The sequence below is a fragment of the Montipora foliosa genome, chromosome 1, assembly GCF_036669935.1.
Source record: "Montipora foliosa isolate CH-2021 chromosome 1, ASM3666993v2, whole genome shotgun sequence".
Lineage (NCBI taxonomy): Eukaryota > Metazoa > Cnidaria > Anthozoa > Scleractinia > Acroporidae > Montipora > Montipora foliosa.
In genome coordinates, this window is record NC_090869.1 from 37,490,538 (window position 1) to 37,509,618 (window position 19,081).

The 19,081-nt window shown below is 38.8% G+C and overlaps 2 protein-coding genes across 2 annotated transcripts in view; both read left to right on the forward strand.

The window, feature by feature from the left end:
- Positions 1-1,099: 1,099 nt before the first annotated feature.
- LOC137997709 (nose resistant to fluoxetine protein 6-like) overlaps positions 1,100-19,081 on the forward strand; it is a 35,287-nt gene continuing 17,305 nt past the window's right edge. The window contains exons 1-3 of the mRNA XM_068843918.1: positions 1,100-1,229; positions 7,378-7,551; positions 15,828-15,921. Coding sequence (XP_068700019.1) covers positions 7,434-7,551; positions 15,828-15,921 — 212 coding nt within the window. The 5' untranslated portion in view covers positions 1,100-1,229; positions 7,378-7,433. The remainder of the gene's footprint in view (positions 1,230-7,377; positions 7,552-15,827; positions 15,922-19,081) is intronic.
- Positions 16,517-19,004, forward strand: LOC137996094 (uncharacterized). The gene is made up of 7 exons (XM_068841545.1): positions 16,517-16,968; positions 17,053-17,156; positions 17,317-17,416; positions 17,972-18,139; positions 18,372-18,461; positions 18,692-18,775; positions 18,980-19,004. Exons 1-7 carry the CDS (start codon positions 16,757-16,759, stop codon positions 19,002-19,004), a joined length of 783 nt encoding a protein of 260 aa, XP_068697646.1. The 5' UTR covers positions 16,517-16,756.

Consider the following 19,081-nt stretch of genomic DNA (forward strand, 5'->3'; position numbering starts at 1 on the left):
AGCAACTTACATCAACTTGGAAGCTATGAGTTGAATAAAGTGTCATTATCTTGCTTCGATGACAAGCGGTACATTGACGATAATGGTGTGACAAGTTATGCATACGGTCACTATAAAATATAAAAAGTTGGCTGCTGACGTCACGGCACTGCTGTGCCGGTCTACATACAAGTACCGCAAGCACAATCTGAATGATAAGTTTACTCATAAAGTTTACTCATAAAGTTAACCAAAATGTCACGCTATTTTGATTATGCAAATATTTGAACAAACTTCATGCATCAGAAAATTTATCAGATCTGTACTTTTATCAGAAAAAATATCAGAAAATAAATTTATGGGTACGTTTTTGATTTGTTAAAATCACGGGGGAACCCCCTTTCTTCATTTCCGAGAATGTCATCCTTTGTTATTCTTTCATGTTCCATTTGATTGATTACGTGAATATTTAATCATGTAGTTTTTCACTTGGTAATATTATCTTAAAAAACATATAGATTTCCAAAATATGAGACCAAAAATAGTAGACCAAAAATACGAGATCAAAAACACGAGATCAAAAATATGAGATCAAAAATACGAGACCAAAAAATTGGAAGCCATTAAATGGAAAGTAGTATGGAGTTGGGTTGGTATGAGAACATTTTTGCAAAAAATGTGCTCGTACCCCCAACTCCTATACTACTGGCAAAAACGTTTTAGAACCATTATTAAATGCTCACATTTTGATCGAGGGAACACATCTTCATACTGGGAAATTTGTGCTACATGTAATTACTTTGTTTTTGTACCTGACATACATGTAGTCACCGAATATCAGGAGAAATAATAGAGGAGAATTTCGTCTGGTCTCAATCTCATCCTTGTTCCATAGCAAGGAAACTTCAACCAAAATTCATGTATAGTTTCCCATTTAGGGTGTAAAGCATGTGAACAGAGCTTATATTTTTCCTGGCACCATTCGTTACTAAAGATAATTGCTTTGATCTCATACAGTTATTTGTGTCTTGTTGGAACCTTGGTCGACTTGTGCCTGATCCAACAGACGTGGAAGTTTTGGTTTACACTGGGAAATGTTCGAAATGAAAGTTATCTGCCATCTAAAGCAAGACAGAGTTGGGGTGATGCAAATAATGAGTCTACTCCATTGCTTCACTCAAACGTATCTGCTTCCAAATCAGCATCGGTTTCTGGCGTTCACCTAGTACAGCCCAGTGTGCAAGAAAGAGGTACAATAACTTAGTTCTCATGACTTGTAGGGTCTATGGCAGGTGCCTCCAGCCCAACGTATTTTGTCTAGCAATACTGATAACAACATCTTGCTGTCAGAGGTACATATGGGTTATTGACCAAGCGTGAGGGCAAGATGTCTGATATTGGCCAAGTTCTTTTTTTCTTTTTTTTTTTTTAACACGCACAAAAAGAACGAGGCCAATATCCAGCCATCTTGACCGAACAAGCTTGGTCAATAAAGGATTTATTATATGGGATAAAACACCAAAAAAATGGTCTTTGATCTTGCGGGAAGAAGCGAGAAATCCCGAGCGGGCAGTATAGCTCCATCTTGCCCGCTCAGGTAGCCAATCACAGTGCGGGATTTGGTTCATCTTGCCTGCTCACGGAGCTAGTCATATAATAAAGTGTATCACAGGATCTTCTTCCAGGGTGCTCAACATCCGAGCACTGTATCTAGTCTCAAAATTCTTGCTATCTCCAATACGATGTATGCGCATACCAATCCCACTTTAATATTCGGTCATCACTCCCAACGACGCCCCTACATCTACTGGAATGGCAGTTTTAGTATTGTGCAAAAGTAATGCAAAGGAAATTCGTGTGAAGAATATAGCACTCGTTTACTGGTTAAGCTTAAGTGCTTGTTTCGGTGATCAGGCCTAAGCTCTCTTTAAAAAGTTTACTGTATAGTGTTCTTTAAAAATCCAGTTTGACCGACGAGCCACCGAACCGTTGAGCCGCTCAAAGATACGTCTTATACTGTTCCTGTAAACAACCAATTTGACTGACGAGCAACCGAGCCACTGCAGAAGTACGGCTTTAAAAATGGCCCTGTATTCTATAGTTGCTTTTACTTTCTAAAGCAGACCATGAACAGGTCAATTTTATTTCCAGAATGTGAAACCTTTACTTGGAGGTGTAAACATAGACATCTTAAAATTCCCTTGGCACATGTTATATTTGTAATGTTTACATGTCATGTTCGTGAGGTGAGGGAGATAGAACAAAACCAGATAAATCTCTCATTTACAGCAAGCAAAGAAGCACTGGATAGAAACGAAAATTCGCTCGAAATATCGCTAAGTGCCACGAGATTTCGCTGGAAGTATGGCGGAGTGCCGCGAAATTTCGCTCGAACTATCACGGATTTCCGCGGAATATCGCTATCGCTCAAACAATAGGACTCGCGAAATATCGTCGAAAATTCGCAAAATTCGTCGAATTACGTTTGCATGACTTTTGCGCAATACTGTCTATGTACCTTGTTTATCACCCACATTTTGTTTATCATTCTTTACATTTACATTGCTAGATCCTTCAATGTAATGCTGTAAGATTTTAAACCAGTATCCCTATTCCCTACCTGGCCCTCGGCACTTCCAGTTCAGGATTTGTTTTTGTTTGTTGAGTGACCAGTCGTTGTCCATACTGTATGTCGTTCTGTTTTGCTCATTCTGTTTTCCCTCAATCGCTCTACATGTTTGTTTCCATAATCCGAGATGTTACAACAAAGCCTTCTACTCTCTTCAGTATTTTGTTTCTCGTTGCTGTCCACCTCCCCATTTAACTGTTAATAATCCCACTTCTGATCCTATTGGAACAACCAATCCAGACCTAAATGCGACCTCTAGCCGCCACCGCCGCCTCTGCCTCCGCCTCTGGGACCAGGGTAACAATCGCTGTTCCATCACTTGCAAACCATGTCTTTCCTTCCAGATGTTATCTGTATATGCATTCCCTTTCTATAGCCTCTTATGGGTTTACCTTCATTGCTGACTTGCCTGTTCAGCAAATAACAGTATGTCAGTTACATTCAACTTCTTGGACCATCTAGTTCTGGCAGGAGTGGGATGACCTCTGGGCCTGCGCTGCTCTGACCCACAGGACACCTGCCATTCGACAGGCGACAGTCGATCCTCATTCACACTGTTGCAATTGATGTGATTACTCTTTTTTTTCAGTAGAGCACTTTTCAAATTACTGTCGAAAGAAATTACACCGTTGCAATTGCTACTCATAGTGATTGGTTGAAAAATTTTGTACCAGTTTATCAACCAATGAAAAGAAAAACCAAAGCCAATCGCCACTTGCACTTGCGATTTTTTCGCGCGCTTTGAGCAAGTTACATGGAATTGCTACGAATTTGGATTGAATTGGTTCTTTGCGCTGTTTGCACTTGTTGTGATTGTTCGAAGTAATTACTTTGGTATTTGTTTTACGACACTCAATTGAAAATCGCTCTACCCTCAAATTGAGGAAAGTGGTGATGTGGTGCGACAACTACCAATGTTTTTGTCGACGCACTATCTCTAGAAAGGTTGTTGTTCGAGACTGAAGAGCCACTTTTTCACACGAGGCACAGCTATTCCCCGCCGGACACCAACCCGATATTTCATGGCTGCACAGATTATCATCATCGTTATCATTGCTATTATTAATATTATTATGCGTTTTCTTATAACATCTGTTTGTTCCAGTACAAGTTAGGAACCACAGGGCGTCAATTGATTTAATCTATAAGTCAAATGCCTCAAACGGCTAAATTGTCTCATACAATCTTAATTACATAGTGGTAGTTTAAATTTCCTATTTTTATCATCAAATCCTTAAACCTTAAAGTGCCCTTGTGATAAAAAAAAAAGCCACTTCCTTTTTTCCTTCAGATTTTGAAGGTGTGTTTGCTTAACACCTGACTGGTAAAATTTTGAGCTTTGACTTTTATCCAAAGGCCGTTTACTTTGAGTGTAAGTTTTGGATTTCACGGTCTGCCGTTACTCACGTTCAAAACTGACCGATTGGACCTCAGACGGTTGGATCCAGGGAAAAGTGACGTCAGAGGCTCACTAGCTTAAAATTTCAGCCTGTGAACCCAGCTTATTATATATGCAAAGCGTGAGTTTAAAAGTCTGATAGCCCAAAACCCCCGTGCTGCATATTAATTCTGCGGCGTCCACACGTATTGCATTCTTAAACTAGTGAGCCTTTGACGTCATTTTCTCCTCGATCCAGCTCTCTCAAGAACATAATGTTAGTAATGGCGGACCATTAAATAGGAAAATTTCAGTTAAAATAACGAGGTGTCTTTTTGAAATCAAGTCCTTTGTTAACATAGTTTTGAAATCCAAAGAAAAACATGAATTGATTTTTTGGTCACAGGGGCACTTTAAGAGATTACTAAATAAGCAATTCTAGAATGTCTACTTTAGTGCATAAACCTTAATCTGAAGATATGGTTTATGAGTTTCAAACTGCTCCAATCGTCTGAAGAATTACCTAAAAACGATAAATGCCAGGATAGATAGATCTGAAATATTAAAATATATTCTATTGATGAACAGAAACTAAAAAAAACTTGAAGAAAGCTTTTATCAGGCAGTGCTACAACAAGTTGCAAAATTGTTGAGACACTTTCATTAAAAAAACACCTTTTCTAGCTTCCAATGCCCGCCGTATCTAGAACTTAAACCCTTTCCCACTTCCTCTCCCCTCTCCCCCTTTCAATGTTGACTGCTTAAGTTTCCAACATTTTTTTGTCTTGCTAGCAACACTGATAAGGGGGGGGGGGGGGAGAAGGGGGCTGCAGTTTGGGAGATAATAGGGAATTTAATAACGCCACAAGAAGGTGAAGTGTCTCCACTATTTATGCAACTTGTTGTAGCATTGATGATGGTCCAAAAGTTTATTATTGTTGTATGTTAATAGCCAAAAACGGTGAACGTACCAAGGCCATCTCACCCCGCCCACATCCGGCAAGGTGGCCGAGATCGTCATGCTCGGTTCACTGCCTTATTTCGTGCTTCACTACAGAGTCACATTATTAGATGAACGTATACTATATCCTATAATTACAGAGATCTAATATATCCTACGAATATTATATCAATACTAATTGGCTATACCAAGTTTTGATATAATGGGAATCTAACCCGAATTTCGTGGGTTCAATTCCCACCCTAGTCAGAGTTTTTCTCTGTCCTTGTGTGGGTCCATTTCCATTAGTAGGGCTAACGCATGGTTCATATGGGGTAGAAACCTAGCACTTCACATTACACTCTAATCAGTTAAGTCTGTTCAAATATAAGTGCTAGACGAGCTTACACGGCCAACGTTTGCAAAAACGTAATCCTTCCTTATACTTGTACATGTTCATTGCCGTGACTTTAACATCTTCAGTTCCCACGACCTGCGCCCGTCTGACCTTGTAGCTCAGTCGGTAGAGCAGCAGTGATCTAGCCCGAAGGTCGTGTGTTATATTACCACCGTGGTCAGAGTTTTTCTCTGTCCTTGAGTGGGCCCATTTCCATTAGTAGGGCTAACGCTCGCATGGTTCATACGGGGTAGAAACCTAGCACTTCACATTACACTCTAAGCAGTTAAGTCTATTGATATACTAGTATTGACATGTCTTGCTTGAGACACTTAAACGACTATGTAAAATTAAGTTATTTAAATAAATATAACCTAATGCCTGTTTCCTACAATTAATGTGTTTCTTGTGAGATGCTCATATGTGGACTTAAAATGTTCTAAAATTGCAATGCGTACTGTGCTTGAAATAACTACTTTCTGCATTGTCTCTCTTCCCCGTCAGTTTCTTTACTACACCCTCCATCTCTTCAGACCATCCTCCAAGGACGGCCATTTTAATGTTATATTGTTGTACCGTTTATCCATGATATTGTTGTTTAAGTTCCCATCGTAGGTAATTGTACCTGGAAGTTTTCTCCTTGTCTTTTTATCACGAACTCCAACCCAAGGGCAGCTCACCTCCAGCATAATAGCCCTTTTCTCGTAATGGTTGATTATTTGAGCATCTACAGAATTTGCTTTCAGTTCAGTCTTTTCTCCGAATACTGGAACATCCCAGAATGCTTGAACCGCATTCTTGTTCTCATATTTTGGTTGCTGCTGAACAGGAGAGCACCAAGGTGCAACTTCGTCTATTACCCCCAAATCTTTGACAATTAAAAAAAAACTGATCTTCTGGGCTGCATTACATGTATGTCCCGACAAATACTTACTCTGTGCCAGGGCCCGGCACTCATAAGGACTTGGGGGACCATTTCAGGGTTACTGTCGATAAATCTACAGGACATGTCAATTGGTGGGCTTGCTCGAGTCTTCTTCCCATGATAAACTGGCGTGAGTAGTAACTGCTCGTGCAACTCTGTCATTCTAGCTATTGTATGTAATGGCCATGACGTCCAGGGTCTAAGCCATGCAGGACAATTCTGTACTCTGATATTGTCATTGTCCCATCGCTTGAAAGTCACCACAAAAATAGCAATTCATTGGTTGATAACGTTCTTGCCACTTTGCTTCTCTAAATGCTTGCTTTAGCTGTTCAACTCTGCACTTCTTTAAGTAGTCTGCAATCTGTGCATGTTGCCCTCTTTCACCATTCTCTCTGCGAATAGAGGGTTCCTTTCCGGATACTCTAGATTAATATCCGTTTTATACTCCTCGGCAAAACGTTTTGCGTCTTTCACCATCGAGATACTCCTATTTTCATCGCCTGCTCTTCAAATCTCCTTGCTGTTTTCATCTAAGGATGATCATTTGTATTTAACAAATAAAGAACCCTTGCATGTCATCTGTTCTGTTTAAAGCACGCGGGAAGCCGATAGAATTCCAAAGAAGCGTTGGGGAAACGAGTGTTTTCCCTACTTCTTGAAAATGAATTCTTCATTATAACCTGAGTGCAACTTCTTTCATATGTATTGGAAACCTCACTTCAGACTGTATGAGAACAATAGATTACATTGTAAAAAAAGTCAGTGATGCGAAATGAGATGAACTGAAGGGGCAAAGTGCCATGCATAAATCATATTTTTTTTTACACGTGTCTGCTACGCTAGTCTATCAAAGGGTGGAAAAAATAGCAATTCATTGGTTGATAACGTTCTTCCACTGTCAAAACTGAATTTATGTTCAAAGGAGGTATTTTAGAGTTGAAAGCTCTCGTGACCAACAATTTGTTTGGCTAAAATTGGTTTATTCTGTGTCATCAAAACAAACAACATCGAGTTTCTCGGTGTTGTCTGTTTACTTGATTCTTACAATCCTCTGGCACAGTTATTTCATGTATTTGATCACTGTTTTTCTTGTGTTTGACTTCATTTTACTTTTAATTTTCTGCAGGTTTTCTTGTGAGATTTCTACTGTGCTTCTCAATAACTCGTAACACCAGTAAGATCATGGATTGCTCTGTTCCGTCCGGTGCTATCACATCTGTCAATGGAGTGCGTGTTCTCAGCTTGTGGTGGGTTATTTTGGGACATACATACGGTGCTATTGCGCAAGGCGGAATCCTGAGTAAGTTCAACGCACTGTTTGTTACTCGATTTAACAGTCACTGTTATCACTCTTTCCATTTCTTTAACTTCATGGAAACAGAAAAGTCAGTATTCACATGCACCACACCCCACTTTAAACGAGGAGGCCTGGAGCGCATAAGTTACTCTGAAAGTTATTTCAGTGGAAAACTTGAGAGAGCAATAATAATAAAAATAGGCACGCATTGAGTACTTGTGGTAGTGCAGTAACTTGACACAGCACTTTATTCCATAATAACTGTCAACGGAGCTACGTTTTGTTTTCCAGGAGATTCAAGTTGTCTTTGCATAATAAGGAGCTCTAATAGTACACAATATTGTTTTGGTACCGTATATCATTATAGTGCCATGGTTGGTAAAAGATGAAAGAAAGTAAAAGGGAATCGAGAAACATTGGCTTCGAGGCTGACATGTTGGTCATTTTCAAGTTCCAATACAACTTCTTTTTCATCGCAAGTTTAATCGTGTACTCTGACCGTGTAACATCTTTCCACGACAAAACTTCATGGCAGTTTGTCTCTGTCCTGTGGGGTTAGTATCTTAAATGGGAGACCTCAAAATATACGACTTGTCAGAAACATAGGACCGAAAATTCTAATTTACAGCTCAAAATGCGAAGTAAGCGAGGTACTATTTTGTTAGCCTGTTTATGCAAAACAAATATTGATGCAGAAGTGAATAAATATTGATACACAGTTTTTAGGAAGAGCAGAAGGAAATTTTTAGGAGGTGTCGATAGAGAATAAAAATTTGCGACATGACAATAACAAAAATTTTGTACCGCGAAAAACATTTTGGAAGATTTTTGCTACGTTCAATTTTTCTATTGTACTTTTGGCTGCACAAGTAAATCGCAAAATGGAAAGTGACATCGATTTCAGCGGCCGCTTGTGATCGATGAAGTTACCTTGCGTGTTTACAAACAACTCGCGAATCAAACGATACATCTGTGCCAAAATGATGGTAAGACACCAGGTTTTTGTTAGTTTGTTTTTTGTGTCTTTCGAGTGGTATAAAGTTTGATGAGAAATGTGTGAATTAAACACGTGTTTGCGATCTTTGTGCACGTCCAACTTTTGAGGTTCACCATTGTATTCACTCTCTTAGACGAGATTATTTATCACCAAGTAATTCCATCGATTTGGAAATAGAAGCTGCTTTATTATTCATCAGCGTCGATTTTGGAGCTCATTTGTTGAAACTCAAGCACGCTTCGAACAGACTTGTTTATTTCCGTGATTTATTGCCACCACGGACTTACACTCTTACACTCTTACAACCCGGCGACATAGTGTGGTGCACTGTACAATAATAATAATATACATGAAAAAATACTCGATTCTGATTGGCTAAGAGCAGTGCAGTTCAGGTGTAACACCAGTGCAAAAAGGGTAATGCCAGTGCAAATTCCACATTGAAATTCTGAATTATGATTGCTTAATAAACAATAGGGTTTTGGTCAAAACCAACAAATCTTTTGTTTTCAAATCAAGTGGGAGCCCTGGATGGCGCAATTGATGGCGCAATTTTTCCCAGGTTGCGTGGTACGCGTACGAATTTTTTCATGATATTCACTATAGTTAGCATTTTCCCCTGATTTGCAATTATTTGTTAAGTAAACCTACATTTTACATCAGTTGCAGTGACCAACCTGCTTCAGATGAGACATTCTATTGCTGTAATTTCGAATACTTTAAAATGTTGATCTTTTTCTTCGGAAAACTGTACTACAGTAAGCCACCTTGATATCGCAAATTTTCGCAGGTAGCGGCTTCGTGTATCACGAACATTCTTAGGCGTCTTACACCGTTGGCTGGAGGTGACTGAAGACGCCTAGCATGTTAATAATTTGTAATTTGCTGTGATTGATTTGTAATTACCGTGAGTGACCTGAATTTGTTGTGAGTGATTAGTAATTTGCTGTGAGTGATTTGAATTTGCTGTGAGCATTTCGTTTTGATGTGACAGTTGTGGGCCGCCGTAGAAATGAAACTTGCAAAGATTATTACAGTTAGGCCCGTTTTGAGGTTTGATGGACGGTTTGATGACAAATATTCCAAGACGTCGTGCACCGCTGGCTGGAGGTGACTGAAGACTCCTAGCATGTTAATAATTTGTAATTTGCCGTAAGTGATTTGTAAATGCTGTGAGTGATTTGAATTTGTTGTGAGTGATTTGTAATTTGCTGTGAGTGATTTGAATTTGCTGTGAGTTTACAATTTGCTGTGAGTGATTTGATTTTGCTGTTTTGATGTGACAGTTGTGGGCCACCGTACATTCCATTTTACTTCGCAGTTCAAATATATGGAACTTCATATCTTTTAAAAATCATTATAGGAAACTTAACACCTTTCCGTCCTGCAAGTATGATTAGGATGACTACTGATGGACATTAGGGAGCTTAAGCACGCGCGTTTTTGAGACGTTGACGGCAACCGGAAGAGAGCATTTAGCGTGCCAGGACAGTGGTGTCCCCAGATTTTTATACTAATCATCTCTAATGGGTCAAAGTTACTCAGCAATGTAAATGTGGTTTTGTCAAGACAAGTTAAAAGTGAAAACAGCTCACTTCCGGTTGCCGTTCGCGTCTCAAAAACGCGTGTGCTTAAGCTCCCTATTACTAAGGGAAGAACCGTAGCGACTGAAGCCGCTGGCCTCATATATTCAACTCGCTGTTGAACCAAATGTTGGGTTGTTGAAATTGTATAAAGTGTCAGAAGCTTGTTTAAAGCTTTTTAAATCAAATTTAGACTTTTTAAGTTTCATTGAACATCGATTCAACATTTCCTTTGTTTTCGAAAATACTGAGTAGACTTAAAGTCGTTTGGACATGCAGAACACACGCATGTTCTCGACTTCGAGAGAGTCTGGTGTCTTGTTCTTTAGACTTGTTAGCATGAAGTTAGAACCCTTTGATTTGCGCATTCAACAGAGCTTTACCTAATAATAATTTCCTCTAGCGAAAAAGGAAGGAAAAACTATGCACGAATCTCCTCGATATTCTGTCACGTATGCGCGATGTGACGTCAATGCAACATCACCTCCACCCTTCCGCCATCACGCAGGCGTGAAAATTCAAACTGGTCGCAGCGAGTTTTAAACCGGTTAGGAGTTTAAGAGCCATTTTCCCAGAAAATCGAAAATCGCAAGACACTCGTGAAAAAATCGAATGTTTTTTTCTTTTGCCAAAACATCCCTTTTAGTACCCTAATTCAAGAAAAAATAGTTTTGGGTTCAAGCGATTCATTGTACGGGAGAAATTACAAAAAGTTTGAAAAATCGATTTTTTGCTGGTTTTTCGTACTCAAAACAACGGAATCCGACCGCAACTTCGAGAAAACGTTGAACGCATAAGAAACAATCCCTAACATCAAAACCTCAGCCGAGAATTATTACATACTTACTCTTTAATTTTATGAAAGAAAATTTGAAGAAAGAAGTTTTTAACAATTACAATCGACAAGTTTAAAAAGGTCAAATTTGTATCTCTGGAAATGTTAATAAATGAAGGCGAAGTTTAACTGTTGTAAAAGCCCTCTGGTATATGCCGCTTCCTTGTAAAACCCATATAGAATAAAACCTTGGCTATTGAACTAAGTTACTGGAAAGTTTTAGCTCTGGGAATCCAATAAAGTTCTCACACTAAAGTAAGCAATTTGAGTATCTGAGGAAATAAAACGTATGCAAATTAGACGGCCCGCTGAATGAATTCATATTTTTAACGCAAAGTTTTGTTGAACGAACAACTTACCATTGCTTGTTGTGAGAGAAGTTAAATCCATCTCTCAATCTGTTTGTTTTTGACCAAAATGTGTCCAGCAACTTCAGCGCTTGAGCTATCTAAACACTTCCCACGCAGCGCTTATTACGCGTCATTAGACGCTTCTGTAATAATGAAACCCGATTATGTTTTGGTCCGAAAATAACATACAATGATGAAAATTAACCACTGCTCAAACCACACAGTTAACAAGGTGAGTATTACTCTTATTGAGCGAACAAATCAGATACTAGACGGGATAACAAGATCATATGACGCATAATTTAACAAAAGCGCAGAGATTGGTCACGCTAGCTTGTCACATACGACTGTACGTACTATACTTCGTACACATTGTAAACAGATTAAGAAACAATTACAGCTGTCCCAATGAAAAAATGTACAACCCTACGTCTGTTTATAGATCATCAGTGTAGAAATATTCGACTCTGGGAACAATATTAATATAACATTTCCAGGTCAAATGCTCCTGGAATAAAATTCATATATTGTCACGAAGTGTTTCGCAACTTACTATAGATCGTTTTCACTGTCACGCAATAAAAAAATAAATCGAAAACCATCCAGTGGAAAAAGTCAAGAATTCGTGATGTTGTAGAAGATAAATGAAGAAGATACTTCTCCAAGTTTTAGGCCCGTGCGTTTACCCAAACTTCAGATATTCGTCGAAATGTTTCGCAGAAATTTACAGAGCCCAGTATGAAAACGCCATGTTGGTGCACATCTGTGTTGCACCAATATGGCGGCCGGAAAATAGTGTCAACATCTGTTACTTACTTTGGCTATCTAGGCGAGTGATCATCTGTACTGAACAGACAGCTATTTACTTAAGCACTTTTCCTAATGCTTTAAATTCTAAAAAGGCTCAAAACCATGAAATAAATATATATTTCGCAATAAACTTGATCGTCGCCTCGAGTCACGCACCGCTATAACTCAGAAAATCAAAATGCTCTGGTATCCAAACGAAGCACGCTATTGAGCTTTAAAATTGCAAGTGGATACACATTTACCGCCTCTTATGCCTGATGAGGATAAAAACTTTCGTGGCTCTTTAGTTTTGGATTTTAGAAAATGATGACGTCACGTGAAAACGATCTATTGCACGTGCCTCTACGATTTCAGTTTAATTGAATTATTCCCGTCTAGTATTACGAAATGCTACGCTGCTACCCTGCTCACAGACGTTTTTTCTGTTTTGGGAATTTGGTGCGCGCACAAGATAAGCGATTGCCCGTGAGAGAGGGCGGAACGCGTTTTTTTTATACGTGCATCTAAAAATGAAGAGAGTCGGTGAACAGGCTGGTAAAGTACACAAAGTGCAGAGTTCTGCCTAAACGGTGTTCTCACTTCTCCTCAGAGGCTGCTTCCAGAAGTGAATCATTCACCATTTGTTCTCGCCGGAATAACTAAGTCAAGAAAAAATCTATTTTGTTCATTGTTTTGCTTTCTTTGCTTATTTTTGAAGTTTGTTTATGTTTAAAAGAGCGTTCCTTTTCGGAGAGTGAGATCATTTCTTGCTTGACAGGATGATTCCTTGTTACAAATCAGTCAGTTACCTTTCAGCTCGTGACTATTTGCACGTTATAAATGTCTCTCCCCGCTCTAACAAATCAATGACACCTTATCTTATAAATGTGAAGAGGTATTCTAGCCTGCATAACAGGTGCTTTATGAGCCAAGCGAGGCGAATGAGGCATTTGCTCAAAGCGCGAAACGAGTGCGAAGCGCGAGACGAGAGATATAGAAAGATAAAGCTTTATTTTTTCCTCCCCTCGTCGCGTTTCGCGCCTCGCGCAAAATGCCGCTTTCGCCTAGCCTACTCATAAAGCAGGGGCACCCTGTGAAATATCTGTTCGGAGAAGCAAACATTGCCTAGGATTTTCTATAGCTTGAGGAAGGCCAAAAATTTCTAGATGACCGTTCCATTCATGTACACAATTTTCGAAGCTTATGTAATAAATTCCCTCCGATTTTCTGAAGTTCATTTTTCCCATTTCACTCCCCAGGTTAGGTTGTTTTTCGTAGAGAAAGGAAGCTTAAAATTTTCGGAATCGAAAATGCAATGCAGAAAGGAACCGAAAAACTATCACTTTCGGAAAACTTTGAATTGCTGCTAAAATGTTCGGGAAAATAACGCTGAAGCCCTCGTAACTTCGAAAAGACTCAAGTTACCCTAGGATGCCCGAACAGATATAAATTTCTTAGCGCCACTTAGAAAACATTTCTAGAGATCTAAAAGTACTCTGGATATCCTAAAAAGTCTTTTCAAAGTAATTCGGGGGGAAACCGTCGTTGGGTGCCCCTGATAAAGCGCCTGTTATGCCAGGGGTTTCAATAGAAGCCGGTTACCGGCGGTATACCGCCGCCTGGTTTGCCTCACACCGCCGGCTAGTTTGCCTTGATTTTCACTAAAAATGCTATCATAAACTTGTCAAACTGCCGCCTTCAATGGGCTATCATGGACGGCTATTTTAGAAGTTATTGAAACCCCTGTATGCAGGCTGGAGGTATTTCTGCAAGTTCTCTGAGTTAACCAAAGATAACTTTGTTTTTCTTCACTAAACAACATTTCTAGAGGTCTCTAGAGAAAGCGTTACGCGCGAGAATGTGGAATTTTATAACACTCCACATCGCGTATTCAGCCCTGCGGAGTGGTTCTCTTTTTCTCGCGCTCGCGGCGTGAATTGGTCAAATTTAACTCAAAGATTATTATTAGCCTCAATAGGCTTTTCAACAATTTTGAGGAGGTCTCGAAGGTTTCAAGGATGCGATAAGCACACTCAAGTTTGAAGTTGTGTTGTGAACAAGCTCTAAATGAAACTGAGAATTTCTAGTTACCTGGCTAGGGATCCTGGTTTCGGAGGAAAAGTCATAAAAAAACAAATCCGAAACAAAACTATAGCAAGCTATAAAGTTGAATTTTATGCTTTTTTATTTTGCTGTAGGGATTGTTGCAAGGGGGTAAATTCGGGAATAACGAACTTATTAAGGAAACATTTGTTTGAAATATTTTGGGAAATATTATACCTTCACTCTGAATCAAAAACTGTGATGAATGTCTTTTACAACAAGTCAGCATATGCATGTGTCTGGACCAATACAAATATATAAATCAAATAAAGCAAGAAGGTCTGTTCTGTGAAAAGTGTATGTATTTTTTTACCAACAAAACAAAGACCGAAAACAGAAGCTATTGAGTATTTCGTGACAGTTTGCTGACGTGACCTTGGCATATGTAACCGATTCGTGCGTCAGTAGAAGTCATAAGACCTTGTGATGGCTTGAGATCTTAACTAAACAAATTCAAATCGAAGTCAACGGTTTCGAATGCATTTTAATTCTGCTTTTTTCCCCCTGAAGAAAACTATTTTACCATTGTGGTAACGGAGTTTCATCAAGCGATGACAGTTTCAGTTCGAAGTTGCGATCTCAATGATTTCGCTGTGGTGGCTGAACAAACGTTTTTCAGTCGTCATATAAAAAGTTATTTACGGCTCTCACCAACACAGCTGAAAGCTAGAAATAACATTTTCACTGTAAAAACATATTACTAGCAACAGTAAGTAGTCCTTTTGCACTAAACTTTGCGTTTCGTATGAATTCCTTCAGCGGGCCGTCTAATTTGCATACATTTTATTGAATGAAATTCTCAAATTGCTTACTCCAGTGTCAGGGCTGTATTTAATTTCCAGAGCTAAAACTTTCCCGTAATTTACTTCAATAGCCAAGGCTTTATTCTATATGGGTTTTACTAGGAAGCGGCATATACCAGAGGGCTTTTTCAACAGTTAAAGTTCGCTTTCATTTTCTAACATTTCAAGAGACACAAATATGTCCTTTTTAAACTTGTCGATTGTAAATGTAAAAAACTTATTTCTTCAAATTTTCTTTTAGGGCTTCAAAGATTAAGAACGAAATAATATTCGCCTGAAGTTTCGATGTTAGGGATTGTTTCTTATGCGTTCACCGTTTTCTCGAAGTTGAGGTCGGATTCTGTTGTTTTTAAGCGCGAAAAACCAGCAATAAATCGATTTTTCAAACTTTTTGTTATTTCTCCCGTACAATGAATCGCTTGAACCCAAAACTATTTTTTCTTGAATTAGGTCACTAAAAGGGATGTTTTGGCAAAAGAAAAAAAAATCGATTTTTTTACGAGTGTCTTGCGATTTTCGATTTTCTCGGAAAATGGCTCTTAATTAGTCGTCCAAAGTTCTGGACGTGCAGAAGTAGTTGCCGTTCCTTCTCGCGCAGTAGAGAAATCCAGGAAAGCTCTGCCCAGCTGAGTACCCATTTAAAATTTTGGGTAAATGTTTAAGCCGCTGAAATGGGCCTTCAAAGGAATTGATTGGTATTTGAAAGGACTTTATAACCTATCCAATCAATTTGTGATATTATTGTTGCATTCCTACGGCTGATTTGTGTAGAATTTATCTGTTGCCCGGATAACAATCAACCTGCTTATTTTGCTTCACATGACATTCTCCTTGGGCTGAACATTATTCACCGGTTTACGTTTGCCACTATCTCTAGTGCCTTCTTCTCTGTCGACAGTTTCTTTCTGTTAAGGTACGAGAGTCGTGTAAATGTGTTGGTCGCTTCAGTAAAAGTTTACTAGTTTGATTTTGTAGGCCAAAACCGTTCCGTCCTTTTTTAGTTTCTCTTCCGCCAAGCGCTTCTTGTGGAATGAAAAAAAAAAAAGAAGAAGTGACCTTTCCAACGTGAAGATTAGTCATTGAATGGAAGAAAATCAAGTAATGGTCCGGCTAAGAAGCAGGCAGCCCAGCGGCAAAAGTACTTAGAAGCTGCGAAATATTAATTTTTAACTTCACTCCAATCGAGGCATCTGATTGGCTAATATCGGAAAATGTCGAAAAAAGATGAGAAAAAAATGAAAAAAAAGCCTTTTTTGGATTTCTTCTTCCCCATGCCCTCGATCTCTGTCTCTCGGCCAAATTTGGGCATTTTTCTATGCGCCAATCAAATGGCGCATAGAATCTTGACGATATTTACAAACATAGTTTTTGAAGGCATAATGATTTGTTCTACGAAACAGAATCTAATTTTTTAGACGGCAAGTCGATTACATTTTTCATTGAAATTCAAGTTTCGCGCTTTTAGCTGCTTACACCAATGGGAACAGCCGAACTTAATTTGATTAAAGGGACTATGTCATCTCAGGCGCATGCGTGTGGCAATTAAAGGCGCTTTGAAAAAGTCGGGCCAACTTTTTCAAATTCCGTCGAAGACTCTGTCAGCCTGTTTCAATCACTTTCTATCACGTCCATCTCTAGCCGAGAAGCGACATTTACTTTCAAGGATCAATCTCTTGTAATTAAATAAGCTTTCTGTTTCGATATTTTTATTCGTTTTGGCTCCTGGATCACTATTTTCGTCATTTATAATGTCAAGTGCTGGCGGTCATCGGGCTGGTAGCGGACGAAAGAGGATATACGACAGCAGCGCGGCAAAAAGGAAAGTTTGGGATCGAGGACATAAAAGGATTTGGCTCGATGCTATTATTTATTCCTCCTGGGTCTCGGCGAAATTAAAATGTGGTTTCAATGCGGACTCAAAGTTTGCAAGCCATCTACTCTCTCTGGAACAAAGACGAAGGTAAGCCTGAGTTGGAATTGGTATGGTATTGTATGCAAATGTAAGTATTTTTTTAATGATTGTTTTAATATCCTTTTATTCTAGGGAAAATAATTTTAAATTCTTCGCTAAAGCGGGACCACGCACGGACATTGATGATACTCCTCTTGGAAAGCGACGAAGGGTCGACCACAAGGATGTCCTTGAAGGTGTGTTTTCTTCCTTGTGTTCGCTGAAAAATTTCTCTACATTTACTCATTAGCATATGAATAGGGTGAAAATCTTCGTGAAAAACACAATATACAAATAAGGGAACGATTAAAATTTTGCTGCTAGTTAATATTGATCACGTTTTTCATATTTTACAAGGACCCATACTGACGTCGACGCCCGCTAAAGCTGCTCTAATATCAAAGAAACCTCTGCCGGCAAATGTATCTCCGTTGCGAGTCACTGGAACACCTAATGAGTAAGTTTTGTAAAATAGTTACATACAAGTGAAAGCAAGAATTAATTCTGTTCTTTCGAAATAAAATAGAGGGAAATCAACTGCGCTTGACATGATCTAGCATTCACGCTTTTCTATCATTTCATAATCGACATTCCATTGCAGAGACACATTTCGTACTCAGAATTCATTGGGAATAGTCAAATACTTCTACTCGGTAAAATCATTATTATTTTTGGATTGACCATGTTGTTGTTGTTCTTAGATTAAATCAAATGGGTTTATTCCGCACCTAAATTCTCATATTCTGTAACTAGCCTGATTCTCAGACAGCTTAAGGGCACACTCTTTTCCCTTTCCCATGGAGAGAGAGGGAATGCAAATGAACTGTATGGTCTAGGATTCAGGTTATACAATAATAAATGTCACCACCACATTAGTCTATATATAACCTTTGCCTTATTAGTGGATTTGTACTTAGTTTCGTGGTTGACGAAGGTTGTGAATTGTTATTTTTAAGCCTCTTATGCAATGCATGTACATGCACAAACCTTTCAGTTTTTTTTTTTACTTCAGGTCAATGCAAGTTGACATTACTGGTCTAAGCGAAGCTGAGGATGTCAAGTTTATTGGAGATAGCTCATTCAAAATAATCGATGGTTCTGTGGTTGTATCAAGAAGCGACAGTATTTCAAGCTCATCAAGTGAAGAAAGTGAAGACGAGGTGGCATTTACTACCAGTGGGTGAGTAACTTCTTTTGAAGCCATTGATTTACCCCAATGTAAGCAATGTTATGGTTTTGCTGATCAAATGATTAGACAGAAAATTTAGTTGTGCACAGTGGCCATGATAAACATTAATTTTGAATGTCAGCTCCTGGAAAAAGTGAAATATAATTATTGACAGTATTTGATAGACTGAGTTCCTTTCCATTTGCTCAGGTTATTAACTTGTAAAGGTCTTCTCTTCATACAGTGAACCACTGGGTGAAGCTCTTTCTTTCCTCAGTTACAACAAGGATTTGGATGATAGTGACGTTGACAGTGAAGAGGAGCAATCTTTATGGTGGGTATAATTTTCACAGATAATTTGCCAAAGCATAAAATACCATCATGCTCTTTGTTTGTCCACCTAAAATTGAATAAGTATTGTTTTTTTTTCCATTGGGACGGGAAACAGGAAACAATGCTGATTCAAAATCTGGGTGGGCAAACAAAGAGTATTATGGTATTTTCTGCTTCAGCCAATTTCAATTCTTAATCCATGGAAAGCACTTTTTGTATACAATTTTTAAGGAATAGATTAACAGGTTGCTTCACAGGTTACTTCATTGCCAAAGTGCAGTGCAACCTTGATTCTCCAGACTCGCTGCGTTTGGGGTAAAAGTTCGCCATAATAGAGAGTTTTGACAGTCGCAAATATGAAATTTAGCAAGTTTCAAATGCTGATGAGTATGTTGTCTAAAATTTCCCTTGCCATAATAATATACGACCGTGAGTTTCTGCTTGAAATCTCCTTTCAGTAAAAATGATTCAATGCTTTGACCAAGTCTTTATCTTCAATTATCTTCAATCTCTGAACAGATTGGACCCAGACAAAAAAGAGTAGATACATTTGTAACTGAGGTTTGACGTGGTCATGAATTGAGCATTTATCTGCTTATCAAATGAGAAATTTTGCCTCTG